At 41.0% G+C, this 20,907-nt stretch overlaps 2 protein-coding genes across 2 annotated transcripts in view; both read right to left on the reverse strand.

Annotated features, from left to right (window-relative positions):
* Positions 1 to 12,704, reverse strand: part of LOC311051591 (uncharacterized protein) — a 32,066-nt gene extending 19,362 nt beyond the window's left edge. Inside the window, exons 1-6 of the mRNA XM_084066172.1 lie at positions 12,469 to 12,704; positions 3,965 to 4,096; positions 2,841 to 2,996; positions 2,201 to 2,339; positions 1,444 to 1,613; positions 884 to 1,018 (exon numbers count right to left, since the gene is read on the reverse strand). Coding sequence (XP_083922298.1) covers positions 884 to 1,018; positions 1,444 to 1,613; positions 2,201 to 2,339; positions 2,841 to 2,996; positions 3,965 to 4,096; positions 12,469 to 12,525 — 789 coding nt within the window. The 5' untranslated portion in view covers positions 12,526 to 12,704. The remainder of the gene's footprint in view (positions 1 to 883; positions 1,019 to 1,443; positions 1,614 to 2,200; positions 2,340 to 2,840; positions 2,997 to 3,964; positions 4,097 to 12,468) is intronic.
* Positions 12,705 to 14,784: 2,080 nt separating this feature from the next.
* The window catches only part of LOC311051592 (uncharacterized protein), a 43,452-nt gene continuing 37,329 nt past the window's right edge, over positions 14,785 to 20,907 (reverse strand). Inside the window, exons 10-11 of the mRNA XM_084066173.1 lie at positions 18,904 to 19,278; positions 14,785 to 18,025 (exon numbers count right to left, since the gene is read on the reverse strand). Coding sequence (XP_083922299.1) covers positions 16,679 to 18,025; positions 18,904 to 19,278 — 1,722 coding nt within the window. The 3' untranslated portion in view covers positions 14,785 to 16,678. The remainder of the gene's footprint in view (positions 18,026 to 18,903; positions 19,279 to 20,907) is intronic.

Raw genomic sequence — 20,907 nt, forward strand, 5'->3', positions numbered from 1 at the left:
AGGTTAAAGACGACATCATTGTGTAAGGGATTTTGACTCTCTCTCCAGAGGAGCTGAGCTGGAGAAAAGCGTTTCTTTTAAGTCATTTTAATCATCTAAATAATTTATACAATGTCAGACATGTTACTGTTTAGACTTATTTCAAAGCTAATAAAATGTTGAATAATAATGTTATAATGTGAGCTTGTGTAAAGGTACAGTTTGATAGATAAATGTTATGTGCTACCTAATTTAGATCCAGTGTGTGTGACTTTTAGGCCCACCCCAAAAAGTCCATTGTCTTAGCAAACCTGTATTGTGAATGGTCAGGAAGAGGGCCGTTACTTGCATATAATGTGATGTGTTTGTGAGATTCGGGACTCTGTGTTTTTGGGTACACACAGACGTCACGTTCAATGGAGCCGATTTCTATGAACAAAGGGAGCTGTATGACGATTGACTTGTATGTATGGATTTGCCGAGAACTCTTGACAATAAAATGGAATTGTTGGAGAAAGAAAAACTCTGATGTCTGAACGCTGGTCTTATTCCCCGCCTCCCGGATATGAACTCGTATTTCCGCCGTTCCTTTATGGTCCAGAGACGACAAGATCCAATAGAACTAAAAGACAAGTTATTTTAGTTTTGGTTGCGCTTGGGTGTTACGCTCTGAAAATAGCAGATCTACAAGCTCATAACGCGTTGTAGATCGGCTATTTTCAGCATGCAACCGAGGGTAAAATCAGCCACTACGACGCCATCAAGGCACCGGCAAAATATATGTGAGGTTTCGACCCAACAGCATCGATATCATGAAGTTGACAAACAGCTCTCTCTCTCTCTCTCTCTCTCTCTCTCTCTCTCTCTCTCTCTCTCTCTCTCTCTCTCTCTCTCTCTCTCTCACCCCAGACTTCTCCAGTGTGGGGACGTTGTCGTTGATGTCCAGGACCTTGATGAACACCGACCCCGTCCCAGACTGTCCTCCCTCTCTGCCACCCATGTCCGTCCCCTTCACCACCAGCGTGTAGTTCGCATGTGCCTGTTATAGGAGAAAAACTCAATGATCAACCAGTGGTGGGAAAACGTATACTCACATTTCTTCCTTAAGTGAAAGTATCAATACTGCAATGTAGAAATACTCTGTTACAAGTAAAAGTCCGGATTTTTTGTAAGTTTAAAAGTATTGGTATCAAAATGTACTTAAAGTGCCAGAAGTAGAAAGTACTCATTATACAGAATGTCCCGTTTCACAAGTTTTCAAATGTATGAAATGTATTAAAACATCATTTGAAAATAGCAGATCTACAAGCTCACAATGCGTCGAGATGTAGTGGGGTAGAAGTAAAAGTACTGAAATTGGAAATACTGCAGTAAAGTAAAAATACATCAAAAGTGCAGTACTTGAGTAAATGTACTTAGTTACTTTACACCACTGCATGTCCAGTGCTGGTAAAGGTCTTATACCTCTCGGTCCAGGTTGGGCTCCTTGACGTACAGCTTTCCAGTCTTCCTGTCGAGGGAGAACATGTTCTCCTTGCCTTTGGGCTCCTGGCTGACGATGAAGTAGGCGATCTCTGCGTTGATGCTCCCTACGGAGTCGTCGTCCTGAGCGACTATGTTCATGACAAACTCTCCTAGAGAGGGAGGGGATCAACCACCGCACGATGAGTGAGTCTGATTCAACTTTTGTTCTTTTAAAGGCCCATAAAATTCAGTTCTAAATCTGGTTATCATGTGGCATTTGTGTATTGGATTATTGCAATTAGGGGTTTAGTATGGGCTTAAATTAGTTTAGCAAACCTTTTCACCAAATGTCTTAGCTGAAATTGCCAATCTAGGAGCTCACATTGCAGATCTACAAACTCAGAACACGTTGCGCTGCGAGGCGTTGTGAGCTTGTAGATCGGCTATTTTCAGCATGCAACCAAGAGTAAAATCAGCCATTACGACGCCATTAAGGCACCGCCAAAATACATTATAGTTGACTAAATCAACTGTAGATTTAGTCGACTATAATTTTATGATATTTAGTTGATTAAACTAGACAAAAAGTAAAACATTTCAGATGACAGATGATAAAATATGACTAAAACTAAATGGAATTTTATTCAAAATCAACATTGACACACTCACACACACACACACACACACACACACACACACACACACACACACACACACACACACACACACACACACACACACACACACTACACATTACCTTTCTTGCTCCTCTCGGTGATGTTGCCAGATTGTGGTTTAAAGTAAGGAGGGTTGTCATTCTCATCGGCCACTATAACCGACAGAGGGATGTCCTCCTCAGCCTGGCTCCCGTTTCTGTACTTAGCAATTCCTGTTAGCTGCATGAAAGCACACAACATGTATTTTACTTGTGCTTGATGGGGAAAAACGTTCAACTGAGGAGTTCATATAGATTTAATTGTGTTATTCAGTCCTTCTCAAAGAGGGGTTCCGGGGACCCCCAGGGGTCCTAGAGGGGGTCCATGGGCTAAATTAGTTAACATAGCATCATAATCAGTTTAACCACTTTATCTCTATCTTATAGTTATTTGAAAACAGAAGATCTACAATATGGTTTTGAAACGTTTTAACACAATAACAATATTCTTCCCCCATACACAAATCTTGTAAATGGGGGTCCCTGGCACAAACTATTTTCAGATAGGCCCCTGCGGCCACTTACATATTATTGTGGGGGGGTCTTTGACATGAAATAGTTAGAGAGCCACTGATATACAAGAACAGCTCTTTCCATCTACCTAAATCAGGGTTGGATTTGGTGGGAGGGATTTGTTCATTAATGTATAACATTTAAGTGGGGAAAAAAAGAAGACACTCACATTGTAGTGTGGGCGTTCCTCTCGGTCCAGAACCCGGGTGATGCGCACGTATCCGGTGTCCGGGTCAACGATGAAGAGTCCGAACGGCTCCTTATCCGCTCCCTCTCCGGTCAGATAATACTCCACCTTCTCAGTGTCACTCAGGTCAGAGCGGATCTGCACACACACACACACACACACACACACACACACACACACACACACACACACACACACACACACACACACACACACACACACACACACACACACACACACACACACACACACACACACACACACACACACACACACACACACACACACACACACACACACACAGTGCGTGAGTGCGTGAGTGAGTGTGTGCAACAAATAAGCCCTTCTTAATTGATGGTGATGATGGATTTACCCAGCAGCAAATAAAGTCATTAAAATCAGCCCCACCTTTATCAGCTGCAACAACATTAAGTGACACATTGATGCATGACTAATTTCTACGTTTAAGAAATCTGAATTATATTCCCAACACAGTTCACAGGTGAAAGGTATTTTGGTGTCTTAACTTTGCTGTCATCGGGCAACTAAAGTCCCAGTACGTTGGCCACGTTTATGGAAAGGTTTATTTACTTGTCAAACTTTCATCCTGGCAGCGAGTGTGAGTGACACTATGAAACACCAATAACCAGTTTCATGGCCCTGAGCAGTTCCTACCCTTCATCTACACTGCAGGTTTTCACTGTGTGTTATGACACTATACTGTACGCTTATCATGGGAAAGTAGTCTTTCACGAGGATACACATGAAATATGTTCTTTCCGGTCCGTAAAGGAATACCTCACCCAAAATAATTACTTGTATATACGTCACAACAAATGTTATGAGAATGCTCTTCTGTCTAGTTTTTAAAATCTACAATAATGATGAAACGGGGGACGCTAGGTGTAATGTGGTTAAGACAGGTTGATTATTACACTTTCAGAGTTTCGGTGGGGATCTGTTAGGGGTTAAGTGTCTTGCTCACGGACACTTGGTGGGTGAGTTGAGGGTCGAACCTGTGACCTTTATTACCAGACTGCTCCTATCAGATATGGCTGCCCAAAATCAAATAATTAAATTAACAGAGATTATTGCACATGATTTACCTTGGCAATGTAAGGTCTGTGGGTGTAGTCCTTGTTCTCCTTAAGGGTGCAAGGAGGGAGGATCCACTCTCTCTTTTGTCTCCTTAGCACCTTCCTTTGATTCCCTGTATCGGACCATGCAGCGTTGAGCATCTGAAAACACACATGCAAGGCTTGTAAACATCATATCTAGGACTCACTGGACTCAACAAACTAGAATATCCGCAAGGCTGTGAATGTGTGAGGGCTTTGTACTGGAGGACACAATAGTAACAATGTTTTACAAACACATTCTGACTGTGCAGAGGAAAAAAGTATGGGGCCTATATAGACCTCTGGGGGACTCCAGCTAATGACATTTATAGGGTTTAAGTGGTATATATAGACTCCAATTAGGACTTACACCATATTCAATTAAACATAAGAATGTAATTTCACGTCCGATGTGATGCGAGAGTGCGGTCTAGCGAACAACAACTCAGGACTCCTGGAATGTCTGCCCTCCAGACTCTCCTATCTAACATCAGGGTCTTGAGCTCTACTGTGTTGTTAGCTAACCTGTCGTGTTGCAGTGCATCTACGTAGGTGGTGCTTCTTGCCTTTCCTGGCTTTGCCCTGGGTTGGCTCCCATAGGGTCAGTTTGCTTGCCACTAGTTCTGGGTGCCTGACGCAGTGCCCTGCCAGCCTCTTCTCTCTCTAACTCTATCTGACCCGTGGTAGGTCCCCGTAGGACATTTCATTTCCAAGTGGTGGATTCAAAACATCAAACGTCCATAAGGTTGCTGCCCAATTAAAAAGTTAGGCTAACATCAACACAAGAGACGCTAACAAACTGAAATAGCTAATGGAGAAAGCTAGCTCCATAGTTGTAGCATAGAACCTGAACAGTATTGAGGTGGCTATGGAAGTTATGGAGGGGAGGATGAGGAGCATTTTCGCCTCATATTCGCCCCAGAATAGGGACGCTAGGGTTCATGTGGTTGGCTCATTCACATACTGTATGGACGACTTGGAAGTAGCCTACAAACACTACAGAACCATATCAGATGTCTGTTATGGTTAACTGTTTTAACCTTTTCATTGTAGACTGATGGTATATTTATATCTATCTATCTATCTATCAATCTATCTGAGTCATCATCATCTATGTGAGTCATGGTGAGTGTTTTGTTGTCAGTTTGTGTTCCAGTTTCGGTTGATAATTGATTTATGGCATTTGATGTTGTGTGGGAACATCAATCCCACCTGCCTCACAGCATGGACATGTTATCAGCTGAGTCAGCGATCACACTGACTCACTTACTTTAACCTCTCTTAAACCCTTATACTTTGTTGACTGGAGCCCCCTAGGACTATACTGGGGGCCCCCTCCTGTTTTGCTCTACACTCGCCGTAAAAAGACGATCTACAAGCTCACAACGCGTCGCGTTGCGACGCATTGCGACGCATTGCATGTGAGCTTGTAGATTGGCTTTTTTCTGTCTAATGTTCGCCCGCAGAAGAGAGAGCTTCCTTACAAACAAAGAGTTGGCTTACATCAAACAGACTGACTCGACACTCCGGTTTTCTCTCCAACTCCCTGCCAACACTCTCTATCTCTGTCTTGAACTTTTCCCCTTTCACTCTCATAGTCTTTCTTCTTTTGACTTTATCGACATTAGTCTGTTCTCTGTCTCTTTCACTCTGCATGTCTCCTGGTCCAACATTTTCTTGAGGGCTTGATTCCGATTAAACTCCTTATTTAGTCTAGTGAAATACTCCAAAACATCTGTGTTTGTTAAGCACTTAAATCTACTAGGCCCCTTCCTTTTTTCCCCTCTACACCAAATATCTTAATAGCCATTTGCTGCGTTGTGAGCTTGAAGAATGGCAATTTTCGTTCAATGTTCTCCCCCAGGAACTTAGTGTTATGGTGGTTATTTATGCTCCTTTCTTAACATCTTAATTCAGAATGCAGCTCAAGTTTTACAGACAATGCAAAAGTGACCTGTTAAAGTGTTAATTTAGCAATATTACCAACAGTCACTCTTTGCAACAGTACCTCAGTTCATTCATAACAGAATAACACCATGTTTTGGATATCTGTCATTGTTATGTCCCCTCACACTTTCACTTATGTTTGTTCAGCTGTTGGCCCTGGGCCAGCAGAGAGTCATACAGCCTGAGGTGCAAAGCAACAATTGTGACAACAAGTCCGATCACAAACGGGTGTTGAACCTTTGGCAGACCTGGAAAAATCTGGGCAGACAGCCTCTAGCTCTCTTGAGCAAGGCACTTATTTAACTGTTGCAGTACCATCTGTGCATATTTATTTTTCTTGATAAGCTTTTGGCTTCTGGAAATGTTTCAAAGTACATATAACATGTCAGTAAATGTATTTTTCATTCATTAATTTAACCTATGTGTAACCACTTAAACCCTATACCAGGCACCCCACTGTTTCCCTCTACAATCTCTTGTCAGAAATTAGCCGATCTACGAGCTCACAACACAATGTGAGCTTGTAGATCTGTTCTTTTAGCTGCATGTTCACCCAAGAATAGGGACGGTTAAACCTTTGCATTAGCATACGGTTGTATATTGAGATATTGAAAGTACAGTATAATGATTCAGCTGTCATTAAATACATTGATGAGCATGACAATGTCTTCAATCCCACTTAGATTCCAGCACTTCTCACCATTATGGACAACAAACCAAAATGTCACGCTGTGAAACTAGCGTCATAGCCAAACAAACATTTATTGGCTATGAGTCATGACAATAAAGAAGAGATTTAGTGTTGGGATAAAACAGGAGAGGGCCTAGTATAGAGCCGTGGGGGACTCCGGTCAACTACGTTTATCACACTATAGCAGGGGTCTTCAACAGGGGGTCCGGGACCCCTAGGGGGTCCTCAGAGTTACTACAGGGGGTCCGCCAAATCTTTGTGTGATATGATGTTTTCTTTTTACCTTAACCACTTGAAACCTAGCATCCCCTTTTCTGAGGAGAACTTTAGCCAAAAATAGCAGATCTACAAGCTCTCACCGCCTCGCGCTGCGAGGCGGTGAGAGCTTGTAGATCGGTTATTTTTGGCAAAGAGGCTATAGGTGTAGAGGGAAAAAAGAGCAGACTAAGTTAAAAAAAAACATATCTCATCTGAAGCACAATTTTATACAATATGGAGTAGGGGGTCTCTGCTTTATCTCTCTCTCAGCTAGGGGGTCCTTGGCCTGAAAACGTTGAAGACCCCTGCACTACAGCATGTTACTGCTTGTACCTGCATGAGTATAGTGCCAAATAAATTCTCGTGATTCTTAATGGGCTATTCAAAAAAAAATAGCAGATATACAAGCTCATATTATATTAGCTTGTAGATCTTCTATTTTTGAAAAATCATGAAAATGTGTGCAAATCTTTGAATATATCTATATTTATGTCCTCTAAATCCTAACATTTAAAAAAAAACAACATGTTGCTATAATCATAATCACTTAAACTGTGTTCATGTCAAGGACCCCCAAAATGATATGTATTTGGCCGCCGACCCCAATCTCAAAACATTTTGTTCCAGGAACCCCCCCAGAAGCAAAGCTTTGAGTTAAAAACTAAAGAAATCAATAATTTGCACACATTTTCACAAATAGCATTTTCTAAAATAGCAGATCTACAAGCTCATAGCGTGGCACTCGGTGCCACGCTATGGGCTTGTACATCTGCTATATTTTTTGAATAGCCCAAAGAAATCTTAAAATGACACAGATGCGTTCCCGGTCTTAATGGGTTAATGTTGCATAGCGCTACCCCTTTAAGAGGAGGGCATAAAAGGGGTGACCAGATTCGCGGCCTTCCTTTTGGCCCAAAGCCTGCATTTGGGTGTTTGGTGAAAGACTTGGTGGCTTGAGGTTATTCAGCCTAATACTGGGTGAGTGAACCAATGTTATTACTTACAGTATGTAGTTCATTTTGACACTATGGTTATGCCTACTTGTTTTAACAAGTGGTGTTCTTTATCCCCTTTATATTAGAGACTGGGTTGTGTTAATGTTCGTATGTTGAACTTGAGCCAGTAAATAGGTGTATTATACTGGGCCATTATTAATTACTTTAGCATGGTTTGAAATGCAGTAAGTTATACACACTTAATTGCAACTGAGAAATGGCTATCAGGCAGCTAATGTTTCAACTTTCCATCAATCAATCCGGTTGTTTAGCCTTCTGGCTTGTCTAGCTAGTCATGACTTGTGACATTTTTGCATCCAATGATAAGAGAGACGTGTGAGTCTTATGACAGTGAGCTGGTAATTTCCAGTGGTGGAAAAAGTACTAATTTCTAACTGAAGTAAAAGTATCAATAGTACGGATATAGAAATACTCTATTACAAGTAGAAGTCCAGAATTCAAAATTGTCTTGAGTTAAAGTACAAAAGTTTTGGTATCAAAATGTACTTAAAGTATCAAAGGTAGAAAGTACTCATTATGCAGAATGTCCCATTTCACAACTAAATTGTATAAAAATCATTTGAAAATAGCAGATCTACAAGCTCTGCTATTTTCAAATGGCTCTGTTTAGGCCTGAAATGTTCTGTAATAATAATCAAAATCTACAAAGTTACTAAAGTTTTCAAATAATTGTAGTCGAGTAAAAGTACAATATTTTCCTCTGAGATGTAATGGAGTAGAAGTCAAAGTACTGAAAATTTACTCCAGTAAAAGTAAAAGTAAAAGTACCTCAAAATTTAGTGTACTTAGTTACTTTACACCACTGGTAATATTTTACCAAAGGTTATAGTTGGCAAAACAATTAATTACATGTTGTAGCCATTTCCATGTCAAGATGCAGAGGAAAATGTAATCTTTCTCAAAAAAATACTCATACTCTATGCATTGTGTTCTCTACATCAGGGGACTCCAACAGGGGGTCCGAGACCCCTATGGGGGGTCCAGGAACATGAACCACTTTAACCCTAGCGTCCCTATTCTGAGTGGGACATTCACTGACAATAGCTGAAAACACATTGTGAGCTTGTACTGTAGATCTGAGCTTGTGAGCTTGTAGATCTGAGCTTGTAGATATCGGCCCAGAGGTTTGGTGTAGATGGAAAAAAGAGCAGACCAAGTACAGAGCCTAAGGTCATCAAGTTCACAAAGTATTGTTGGCTTCAGTGGTTAAATATTTGAAAATACACTGATTTATAGTGCTGTCAAACAAGTCTATGAAGCTATCTATGACATCTATGAAAAAGTGTGCAACACAATGTTATACAATATGTTGTGGGGGGTCCCTGCTTTGTCTCTGTATCAACTAAGGGGTCCTTGGCCTGAAAAACATTGAAACATTAAAGGGATATTTCACTTCCAAACATGTTTGGGGTCATTATTAACGTCTACTCAGGCTTTTGTGTTTCACCCCAGACAGTTTTTAAGTTGCTTGATTCAGTATGTTGATATTTGATATTCACTTTATCAGACACGCCCCCTTCCTATGTAACTTAAAACTACATTTGAACCATGAAAGATTCATTGAAAACACCCGTCCTTGGTTCTGGCGACTGATATTGACCTTCTAATGTGTAAGAAGACTGTGCTTTTTCCTTTACTTTTTAAAATATTTTTTGGGGAAAATGAAAAAAGAAAAATAATAATGAAAAAAGAAAATAAATTGAAAAAATAATTGAAAAAACAGTCTCCTCAGGCATTAGAAGGACAATATCAGTCACTAGAACCAAGGACAATGAATCTATCATGGTCAAAATGGAGTTTGAAGTTACAATGGGTTTGTATAGGAAGGGGGCGAAGGGTGTCTGATAAAATGAATATCAAATATCTAAATACTGAATCAAGCAACTTAAAAACTGTCTGGGGTGAAACAGAAAAGCCAGAGTAGAATTTAAAATTACCCCAAACATGTTTGAAAGTGAAATATCCCTTTACTTAGCATTGTGTGTATAGTGTTTGTATGTGAAATTATGCCCCTTAATCTCTTTGGGGAAGTTTGTATAGCTTCTTTCAAGATAATTGGCAGCAGAAGTCCCAACGGACAAAATCATTGACAAGAAAATCTCTAAATAAGTCTACAGCATTTAGCCTAAAGTGGGAGATTACTGTACAACAACAACAACCTCAGTGAAGTTAGAATAACGCCCCCGGTCTTTGAACATAATGTCAGATGTCAGTGCAGTGTCAGCAGAGAATTGCATAACTATTTGTTTTTGACTTTATTTTCTGGGCAAAGACCTACAAAATGTTTAATTGCATTACAGTACGTCCCTGCATTGATTTATCACTAGCAGGCTTCATTACTGTTATGCTCATCTGGTATGAGTTGGTATACTGTAAGTTGGTCGGTTACAACTTGTCCAGAATGCAGAACACGTGCTGACAAAGACCAGAGAACTTGAACATTCATTACACTCATGTTCAAGTTCCTTTGTTTGCTTGTTCGTTTTATAGTAGATTTTAAGTAGGCTACTAATTGGCAAATCACCATGCCTTTGTATCTGAGATGACCCTTAGATCCTCTGTCTGACACTGCATGGTCTCTTAACTGTTGCAAAAAGGCATGGTGAAGCAGCTTCTATGTACTATCTGGAACAGCCCAGAGGATCTGATTTGTACACATCTTTTTAGCATTGCTTTTAGGATCTTTACATGGCTTTTGTTTGCTTTTAAATAAATACAAATCCTTTCGTTTTAATCATTATTTTTATGTGATGGATATTGATTTGCACCTGATTTGTAGAATGTGCTGGTAAAATGTTGGTTGATTGATTGAATTATTAATTTAAATCATGTCTAGCATACTGTAGGATAGTGTTAAATGATCTCATTATGTTCCCCAGAACAGTGTTAAATAAGCCAAAAGGTTCTCCCAACACATTATTTAACCCCATTGGTTCTCAAAGTGGGGTCCGGGGACCCCCAGGGGTACTTGAGGGGATACCAGCTAAATGATTTATAGGAACCAAATGGACCCTTATGGGTGTGTAACTCTGTGAGTGCACAAATGGAACCAAATGGACCCTAACGGGTCCATTTGGTTCCATTTGTACACTCTCAGAGTTAAATTAACATTGATTTTACAATATGAATTGGGGTCCCAGAGATAGAAATGCCATTAAATGGGGGTCCGTAGCCTAATGCATGTCAAACTGGGGGGGTCCTTAATGATTGAGAATCACTGCTAGAGCTGTAAAAGTCTTCTCTTATGGGGGGGTCCCTGGCTTATCTTTTCAAATGGGGGTCCGCGGGCTAATAAGTGTCAATTCAGGGGTCCTTGACATGAAAAAGTTTGAGAACCACTGCTTTAACCAACAGCAGCCAGCCAAAACGAATTAATTAATAAAATGCTTTGGATCTACATGCATGACCATTTGAACTCAACTGAAATGTGATTTATGAGGAAACACACAAACTGACAGTGCTGGTTCTACTGCATATTGTTCAGGCTGCACTTTGTTACACCTTTATGAAAAACACAAACTGTCCACATTGTCATTGCAGAACAGTCTGCGTGTTCAGCAAAAACCACCAGCACAGAGTGTTCTTTACCAGTTTGTCATCACACTGTACATGTGGTGGAAGAAGTACTCAGATATTTTTACTTAAGTAAAAGTAGCAATACCACCATATAAACATACTTATAATGTGAAATTTAAAATATTGGTGTCAAAATATACTTGAAGTGCCAAAAGTAAAAGTACTAAAATGTTTGAAAATAGCAGATCTACAAGCTCACAACTCATTGCGATGAGTTGTGAGCTTGTACATCTGCTATTTTCAAATAGCCTACTGTATGTATAAAATAGGGCTAAAGTGGTATGTTTTATAATATAACGATCTATATTTGCAAAGTAACTACTAAAGTTTACAATTGCAGTGGAATAAAAGTACAATATTTGTCTCTGAGATGTAGTGGAGTAAAAGTATTGAAAATTGGAAATACTCCGGTAAAGTAAAAAATAAGTACAGTACGTAAGTAAACACTGAACATGTGAAGATGAATCGGCCACTGAGAGGTCCAACCATTTCATGTTGTTCAAATATTATCTACATTCATTATATATACATTTTATAATGGAAGAATAATGCCCAATAATGCTTTGAAGAATAATGGCAAGTTTATAGCAGACATATAACGCAGAAAATGTCTCTAAGCTACAGGGGAGGGGGCGTCACATCTTTGTGTGATTGGATCTTTTTTTTTTTTTTTACATGAACCACTTGAACCCTATAGCATCCCTATTCTGACTGGAACATTCATCGAAACCAGCAGATCTACAAGCTCACAAAGCGTCACAGCGTTGCACATTGACGCGTTGTGAGCTTATAGGTAAGCGACACGTTGTGAGCTTATAGATCGGTTATTTTCTGTGTGCAACACCATCGTACGACAAGGCTTAATTCTGAACTATTCCCAGGCATGCCTATTCAAGACCACCAATAAATCTTATAACAGAATGACATGCCCTACGACGACAAGCCTCACGCAGCACGCAAAGCCACACGAAAATGAGAACTTAATGAGTTTTTTTTTTACTCACCATTGGCAGCATTAACATCAACAGCAGGCCCACCACTGCAAGGGAGACCCTAGCCATGGCTGAATGCAGTTAACTCCACACCATGCACTATAGGGGTTTGAAATAATAAGTCTCCGTCGTGTTTTCTTCAAACTTGAACTCGAGTGTTTTGAGAGAGAGGTTTACAACAAAAAAAAGGAGGTCAAGTGCCTTATGTATGTTCCCTGCAGGAGACACACCTACAGTATAAGCTTTAACCCCCCCGCCACATTCACATACACACACACATGCACACACCTGCACTCATGTGCCGACAAACACACCTTCAGCCCCCTCCCCTTTCCTTCTCCTTGGCCCTCCCACTGTATGACAGAGGCAGTTAGCCATCTTATACCTCATTTATACTTTTGATATACTTTATGTCAACAATTTATACATTTTCTGCTATCTAAACATTTTTAATACATATTTGGATGCACGCGCGTGTGTGGCCTATCCTTCACCCATACAAAGAAACAGCAACACAGTTCATATATCTACACAAAGTGAGTACAGCACCAATAGATAATCCTGAAAAATAGCAGCTCTATAAGCTTATAGATAGAGCTTATAGACCTGCTATTTTCAGTGTGCGACACCGGTGTGCAACTAAGTATAAATCTAGTCTCTTCACACGTATGTTTTTGACGGGCATGCCTGTGCTGTGGGCGTGGCAGCAGCCCTGTGGGTTGGGAGAGAGGGGGGGGGGGGGGGGTATAGGGTGGGGTTCAGTACTTTATGTCCTCGGGTGCCAACGCTTCTCTCTGGCTCCGTCAGCGCATCTGCTTCGCCCGATCAAACGACAAAGATCCACTTTTGGGACAGAAGGCAGACCGTGACATGCATGGCACTGCACAGCCAACCTCTCACCTCTATAGTGATTGATGTGACAGCTTATCTATTCATCATTGTGTTTTGCAACGAGCTAAACATTGCTGGCATGAGCCGGCGAGCGCTCCAGCTGCTGATAAGAGAATCCAACAAATAAGCAGTGGTGGAAAAAGTACTCAATTGTTTTTAACTTATAAGTACACGTATCATTACTGCGTTTTGAGCTTGTAGATCGGCTATTTTCAAATCTCTCTGGCTCCGTCAGAGAGATTTGTCTGTTTTCAAATAACCGAAGTATACAGTGTATAGGGCTGAAGAGGTTCATTTTGTAATAATAATCAAAATCAACAAGTTGAACATTGGAAATAATCCAGTAAGGTAAAAGTACCTCAAAATTGTACTCGAGTAGTACTTAAGTACAGTAAATATACTTTCCACCACTATTGTTGTCATACAACATGGGTCATGCTTTGTTTTTAAAAAGCGCACACAAGTTAAGGATTGTAAATTCCGGCATGTTTGACTGACGAGAGGATTGCCTGAGGGAATGGCGCTCTATGGAGAACATACTGTACAGTTCAGTGGAAGCACAGTGGAACGGGACGCAGAGATACAGTAAAGGACTTTAAATGGTTTATTTTGTTTACATGCACATAGAAAAAGACAGTTGGATTATGAACATGGAATGAAGATTGTTCCCTTCAGCCCAAAACGCACTCAAAACTAAAAGAAAGAAAATACGTCTGCATAATGTAAGGCATTTAGTCCCATCTGCATGTCTGAACATGGAGCATGTTAAAACAAGAAGTATATCAATGCTGTTGGGCAGAAACCTCCTATCTCCATATTTAAACCTTTTGTGTTTTTTCATAAATTAACGCCCTACTTGATCATACTACAGCGTCACACAAACGTATCAAAAGTAGCAGATCTACAACAAGCGACGCGTTTCGAGCTTGTTGATCTGCTACTTTTCATACTTTTGAATTTGAATCCTGGAAAGTAACCGTTTTGGACATACAGTATGAGGTTTTCACTCGACAGAGACAATTATGCTACTGTTAATATCGTCTGTACTGTTAGCATGCTACTGTTAACATGCTACTGTCATTCCGGTACATAAACCTGATGCTATTCTTGCAAAATAAAGAAAAAAAAGAAAGACAGAAAGAATGCAACGGCTTGAAATTAACACACTTGAAACATAATTAGCAGTTTAAAAAACAATGACTTTGCAAATAACTTAAATGACATTGAAAAGAAAATGGCCTCTCTACCTCCTGAATCACAACTTAAGAGTTTAAAGGGATATTTCACTTTCAAATAAAATAAATGTAAACAAATATATATATATATATATATATAAAATAAATGTGAAAGTAATGGAAAAAACACGCCCCCCTCACGCATTAGAATGTGTATCGAATTCTAATGCGTGAGGAGGCCGTGATTTTTCCATTACTTTTTTCATTTTTTTGGTATATATATATTTGTTTACGTTTATTTTATTTGAAAGTGAAATATCCCTTTAATGAAACCAAAATTTAAAGAGATTATGTTCTCAGTACCTTGAGTGCTGTAACAGAATACAATACAACCATGTCAAAAGACTGAGTCTATTCAGTAGCTTTTATAAATAATTTAGAATTAATACTTGACTTGAAGTACTGGCATTTGTGTTGATGTTGCCTTTTAAAATATAGTTACTATTTTAATAGCAAGTAGAGTTGGAAGTCATTCTAAAGCTTAATGTATTAAGTGCTAGAGCGTGTTGATATATGAGTGCAAGAGCTTTTTGTTATTGATATTTGCTATTGGGCAGAAACCTGGTGTATCCATAATTCATCTTTTTGTGTTTTTTTTCATAAATGAATGCCCTATTTGATACTTGCAGAGAAACAGCAGATCTACAAGCTCACAGTAATGCTTCAAGATGCAAGCAAGATGAAGCATTTGATGTATTACCTTGGGTTTACCTTGCTTACTGTAAATCACTCTGGATTAAGACTGCTAAATGCCTATATTGTAAATTGCAACCCGTTGTGAGCTTGTTGATTGAAGGCATTTTTTTTTGTGTGGCTATTTTGGAATCATTTTTTAAAGATTCCTGGCCAAAACAGGGATGCCAAGTTGAAAGTGGATAGTATTAACATGACTCTTTGACTAAATAATAACTATGTTATCCATTGTACATCCATTAGATCACAGGTTATTTTTTCTATTTCCTGAAAAGTAAAGTTTCTGCCCATCAGTGACAATATATAGTGTTGTTACTATCAGTGGTGGAAAAAGTACACCCTTTCTTTTTATTTAAGTAAAAGTATCAATACTGCAATGTAGAAATACTCTATTATAAGTACAAGTCTGGAATTCAACATTTACTTGATGTAAAAGTATTTGTATCAAAATAAACTTAAAGTAGGCTACCAAAAGTAGAAAGTACTCATTATGCAGAATGTTACCATTTCAAGTTTTCAAATGTATACAAATCTTTTGAAAATAGCAGATCTACACACTCACTATGTGTCGCATTGCGACACATTGTGAGCTTGTAGATCGGCTAAATTTTAAATGACCGAAATGTGTATAAAGGGGCTGAAGTGGTTAATGTATATGTTTTGTAATAATAATCCAAATCTACAAAGTAACTAAAGTTTTCAAATAATTGTAGTGGAGTAAAAGTACAATATTTGGATCCGAGATGTAGTGGAGCAGAAGTTAAAGTATTGGAAATGGGAAATATTCAAGTAAAGTACAAATACCTCAACATTTTACTTAAAGGTAGGGTAAGTGATTTTCTTTGGTTAAAATAAGTGTTAAATAGCTCTATATTCTGATAGTACTCATTGCTATAGAGTGTTTGTTCAGTAAAAGGAGTCTCCTTGTCTCTCCACCTCTTTATTAAACAGAAAATGCATTTTCGTTTCAGTTTCATTTCCAATTTTATCCCATCAGGATGGAGAACTCAATCAGGATATAGATTAAACAAGTGAAATTGGAAGTGATGACACTAAGAAATGAGCAGACACAATTGGAACTGGAACACTATAAAAATGAAGCTTAAAAATGGGTACTTTCTCCTGATTGGCTGAGATTTTGACACCTACCGAAAAATGTATTTTCTGTTAAAGAGCTGGAGAGACGGGGAGACTCCTGTTACTGAACAAACACTCTATAGTAATGATTACTATCAGAATATAGTGCTTTAACCTTTTAACAAAATACTTTTTGTTTTAACCAAAAAATATCACTTACCCTACCTAAGTAAATGTACTTAGTTACTTTCCACCACTGGTTACTATCTATAAAGATGTGATGTTCTTTTGTTGTCACAACCTTTCCAGTGCATGCGTCACTATCTCTAAAACAAGTGTTGTTGTGTTGTTGTGGTTTGATTGAGGCTCCCCTGTCCGTCGCTCTGCTGTCTCTCAACCAACACCCTCCCACTACTAATTCTTCCGGTGGTCACTGTCCCCGACACCGACCTCGACCCCAGCCCGGTCGGGTTGGATGCGGCCAAATTGACCGACCCCCACGAATACCCTGAGCCCACCACGGCGTCTGGAGGACCGCTAGGTGAACCCAGAGAGGCGTAGCTGAAAGACACGGCTCCCATCTTGGTGGGACTCTGCAGAATCACGTGCGAGCCGCCGCCGTCCAGGAAGCCTACCGGCGACGAGGCTTGCTCGTACCCCACCTGTGCCAGGGGGATCCCCCCACCACCACCACCTGCCACCATGATGCCCTGAGGAGCGCCGGCTGGACCCCCGACGGCCCCTCCGCCACCCATGACGGCGGCGGTCTGTCCCCCGCCGCCGTCCAACACGGTCTGTCCCACTGTCCCGCTACACAACAACACCGAGCCCAGTCCCTGGCCCTCGGTTGCGCTGGCGACGTTAATTCTGTTCGTGACGTACTGCTCCGTTTGTCCCAGGGGGGCCGGGCCCCCGTTGACCACGAACATCCCCTGCATCATGTTGCCGCTGACGACGTTCTGCAGCTGCGGCTGGACGATGTAGTGCATGGGCTGCAGCATGGGGGCGCTGGTGGTGTAGTAGACGGGCTGCTGCTGCTGCAGTACGAAGGTCTGGCCACCGGGGGCCAGGCAAGCAGTGGGAACTGGGCTCACAGGGCTCATAGGAGGTGACCGGGCGTTGGATTGGACGATCCTGCTGCTGCTGCTGTTGTTGACGGAGGAGGATTGGTTAAAGCTTGTGTGGCTGACAGACGATTGGTTAAAGCCGGTGTGGCTGACGCTGACAGATGATTGGTTAAAGCCGGTGGGGCTGACAGATGATTGGTTAAAGCCGGTGGGGCTGACAGATGATTGGTTAAAGCCGGTGTGGCTGACAGACGATTGGTTGACGTCGATATTTACGCTGCCGACAGAACTCTGGCGTTGCGCTGCAACGGCGGCAGGTTTGGACTCATAATAAACGGGCCTGGCTGCCGGCTCCGGTTCAAACATGGCGACGTTATGGGTGTTTATTGGGGAGATGATGATGGGTTCCTCTGTGGGCAGAGGAGGTTCTGGGGCGCAAACCTCGGCCAGAGTCTTGAACTTGGACCCCAGGTCGTCCAGGAAGCGGAGGTCGTTGTCGGCGTCCAAGAGGCTGCAGCACCCCACCGAGCCAGCGGGGGAGCCCTGGCCCTCGAAGTCGTACGTCATCACAATGTCCTCGTCCTCGGCTGTGATGCAGCCGGCCTTCTGCACACACAGAGGAACAAAAAATATATATATTTAGTATTATATTTATTTATCAAATGACCAGTTTAATTTCAAAGACCCCCTTTTTTTTCTGTGACCGTAATCTTCACTGTAAAGCAGTGTTGATTTTGACAGCACATTTTTATTTCGTTTTAGTCAGTATGTTGAATAAAATTCCATTTAGTTTTAATCATATTTCAGTCATCTGAAATGTTTTAGTTGTCTAGTTTTAGTTCTTATGGCTAAATATCATAAGATTTTAGTCGACTAAATCTACAGTTGATTTAGTCGACTAAAATGTATTTTGACGGTGCATTGATAATGGCTGATTTTACACTTGGTTCCATGCTGAAAATAGCCGATCTACAAGCTCACAACGTGTCGCAGCGCGACGTGTTGTGAGCTTGTAGATCACCAGCTTGTAGAACACCAGAGCGCAACCAAACATAAAATGACTTGTCTTTTAGTTCTACTGGATCTCTTCTCCTCTAATACTTCCCTAACATTGTAGTCTAGTTCTTTTGTCAATAATATTTAGTCTTTAATAGTTTTAGTCATCGTAGCTTAGTTTTTATTTCGTTTTCATCAAAAAGGGTAGTCGACGAACATTTTTCGTCATAGTTTTAGTCAACGAAATCAGTCCTCAGTGTTATTTTAACTCTGAGAGTGTACAAATGGAACCAAATGGTCCCGTAAGGGTCCAATTGGTCCCATGTGTACACTCTCAGAGTTACAGACCCCTAGACTGAAACATTTGAACATCACAAATCTTGTAAGGGGTTTCCTGGCACCGAACATGTTCTCATGGGTCCACGGCCAAATCCATTATAATTTTTGTTCGGCGCTCTTGGAAGTGTGTAGGATATACCACTCCTCACCTGTGTGTAGTACTGGTGGATGAATTCATCTGGGAGGGCGATGCCTTCGTAACGTAGATTAGCCTCGTGTTCCATCGCCATGGCGTACATTTCAGCCTGGTTGCCGTACATTTCTGTCTGATTTCCGTACATTTCTGCCTGATTTCCGTACATTTCGGCCTGGTCGCCGTACATCTCTGTCTGATTGGCGAACATTTCAGCCTGATCGTTGTCCACGTAGTCGTAGCGTCCTCCTAAAGTACCCATGGTGTTGTACAAAGCCGCGTTGCTGCTCATCATGGTAGCGGCGGCCATGTTTCCTCCCCACATGGCAGGGGCTGCTTGCATAGAACCTGCTTGGGTTCTATGGACAGGAGAACTAAGGAGAGGAACTTCCTGTTGAATAAAGAGGGAAAAAAAGATAAATCAATTTAGAGAAAGAGAAATGAATGACTAAAAAACAGTCAAAGGGATATCTTTACACCTTGAATTTAAGTGTAAATTATCTAGTACGTAGTGGAGCAAAGTAATTTTGTTCATTGATTTGGTAGCTAGACTAGCTACTTCAAGTGCATTTTAGCTATCCATGTTTAAAAGTCCCTAGAGCAGAGGTCTTCAACAGGGGGTCCGGGACCCCTAGGGGGTCCTCAGAGTTACTATACAGGGGGTCCGCCAAATCTTTGTGTGATTTTTACATTAACCAATTCAACCAAGCATCCCTATTCTGAGGAGAACGTTAGCCAAAAATAGCAGATCTACAAGCACACAACGCCTCGCGCTGCGAGGCGTTGTGCGCTTGTAGATCTGCTATTTTCGGCAAAGTGGTTTAGCATAGGGGGGAAAAAGAGCAGGCTAAGTACAGAGTGAAAGGTCAGGTATACTAAGTATTGTTTAAGTGCATGGTTAAATGTCTGGAAATACACATTAACATGAATCCAACATGATAGTGCTGTGAAACAAGTCTATGAAGCTGCCTATGAAATCTATGAAAAAATACATATTTTATACAAGATATAATGGGGGGTCCCTGCTTTATCTCGCTCTCAGCCAAGGGGTCCTTGGCCTGAAAACGTTGAAGACCCCTGCCCTAGAGGCCATGCTGCTCTTTACACCCAACTGGAAATGTTGGCCAAACTGTGGCGCTAGAGGAAAAGGACATGGGTAATAAAAATCAAGATGGTCCACTCTTGCAATCTGCCTATTACATTACAGATCTCTTGTGTGCAAAGTTCATGTTTTGGCCTGAGAGTGGTGCTAGAGGACTGCCAGCAAGACGTTGGCTGTACATGAGCTGTTCATACTTGAAAGACAGTATAACACCTTCAACTGTGTTTTAGCTGTAAAAATGGCCACTGTGAAAAGGGTCTGTTGGGTCCGTTATAGTCTTGCGTAGCCAGTCAACTATTCCACAATCTCCGAATGCTATAGAGTCTGGAACTACAACTCCCGAAATCCGAGCGAGGAAGCTGGCACTTCCGTTCAGGAACATATTTTTTTAAATATCTTTACATTTTATTTTTTAATTTCCATTTCTGCTTAGCGTCAAGCTATATATGCTATAGATGATTTTCAGACTGTATGACCGGAAACATTTGAAAATTGTGGGAGACAACAGTCTGACCACGAGAGACTAGTTGGGTTAAAATCACATGAAAGGCCTAAGGGTCTAAATCAGGGGTCTTCAACGTTTTCAGGCCAAGGACCCCCTAGCTGAGAGAGGGATGAACCAGGGACCCCCTCTATATTGTATAAAATTGTGTTTCAGATAAACATTTGCTGCTCTTTTTTCCCTCTACACCTATAACTCTTTGCCAAAAATAGCCGATCTACAAGCTCACAACGCCGCGCAGCGCGAGGCGTTGTTGAGCTTGTAGATCGGCTATTTTTGGCTAAAGTTCTCCTCAGAAAAGAGATGCTAGGGTTCAAGTGGTTAATGTTAAAAAAAACATCATATCACACAAAGATTTGGTGGACCCCCTATAGTAACTCTGAGGACCCCCTAGGGGTCCCGGACCCCCTGTTGAA

Source organism: Gymnoscopelus microlampas, assembly GCF_963454915.1.
Source record: "Gymnoscopelus microlampas genome assembly, chromosome: 9".
In the NCBI taxonomy this organism is placed as follows: domain Eukaryota; kingdom Metazoa; phylum Chordata; class Actinopteri; order Myctophiformes; family Myctophidae; genus Gymnoscopelus; species Gymnoscopelus microlampas.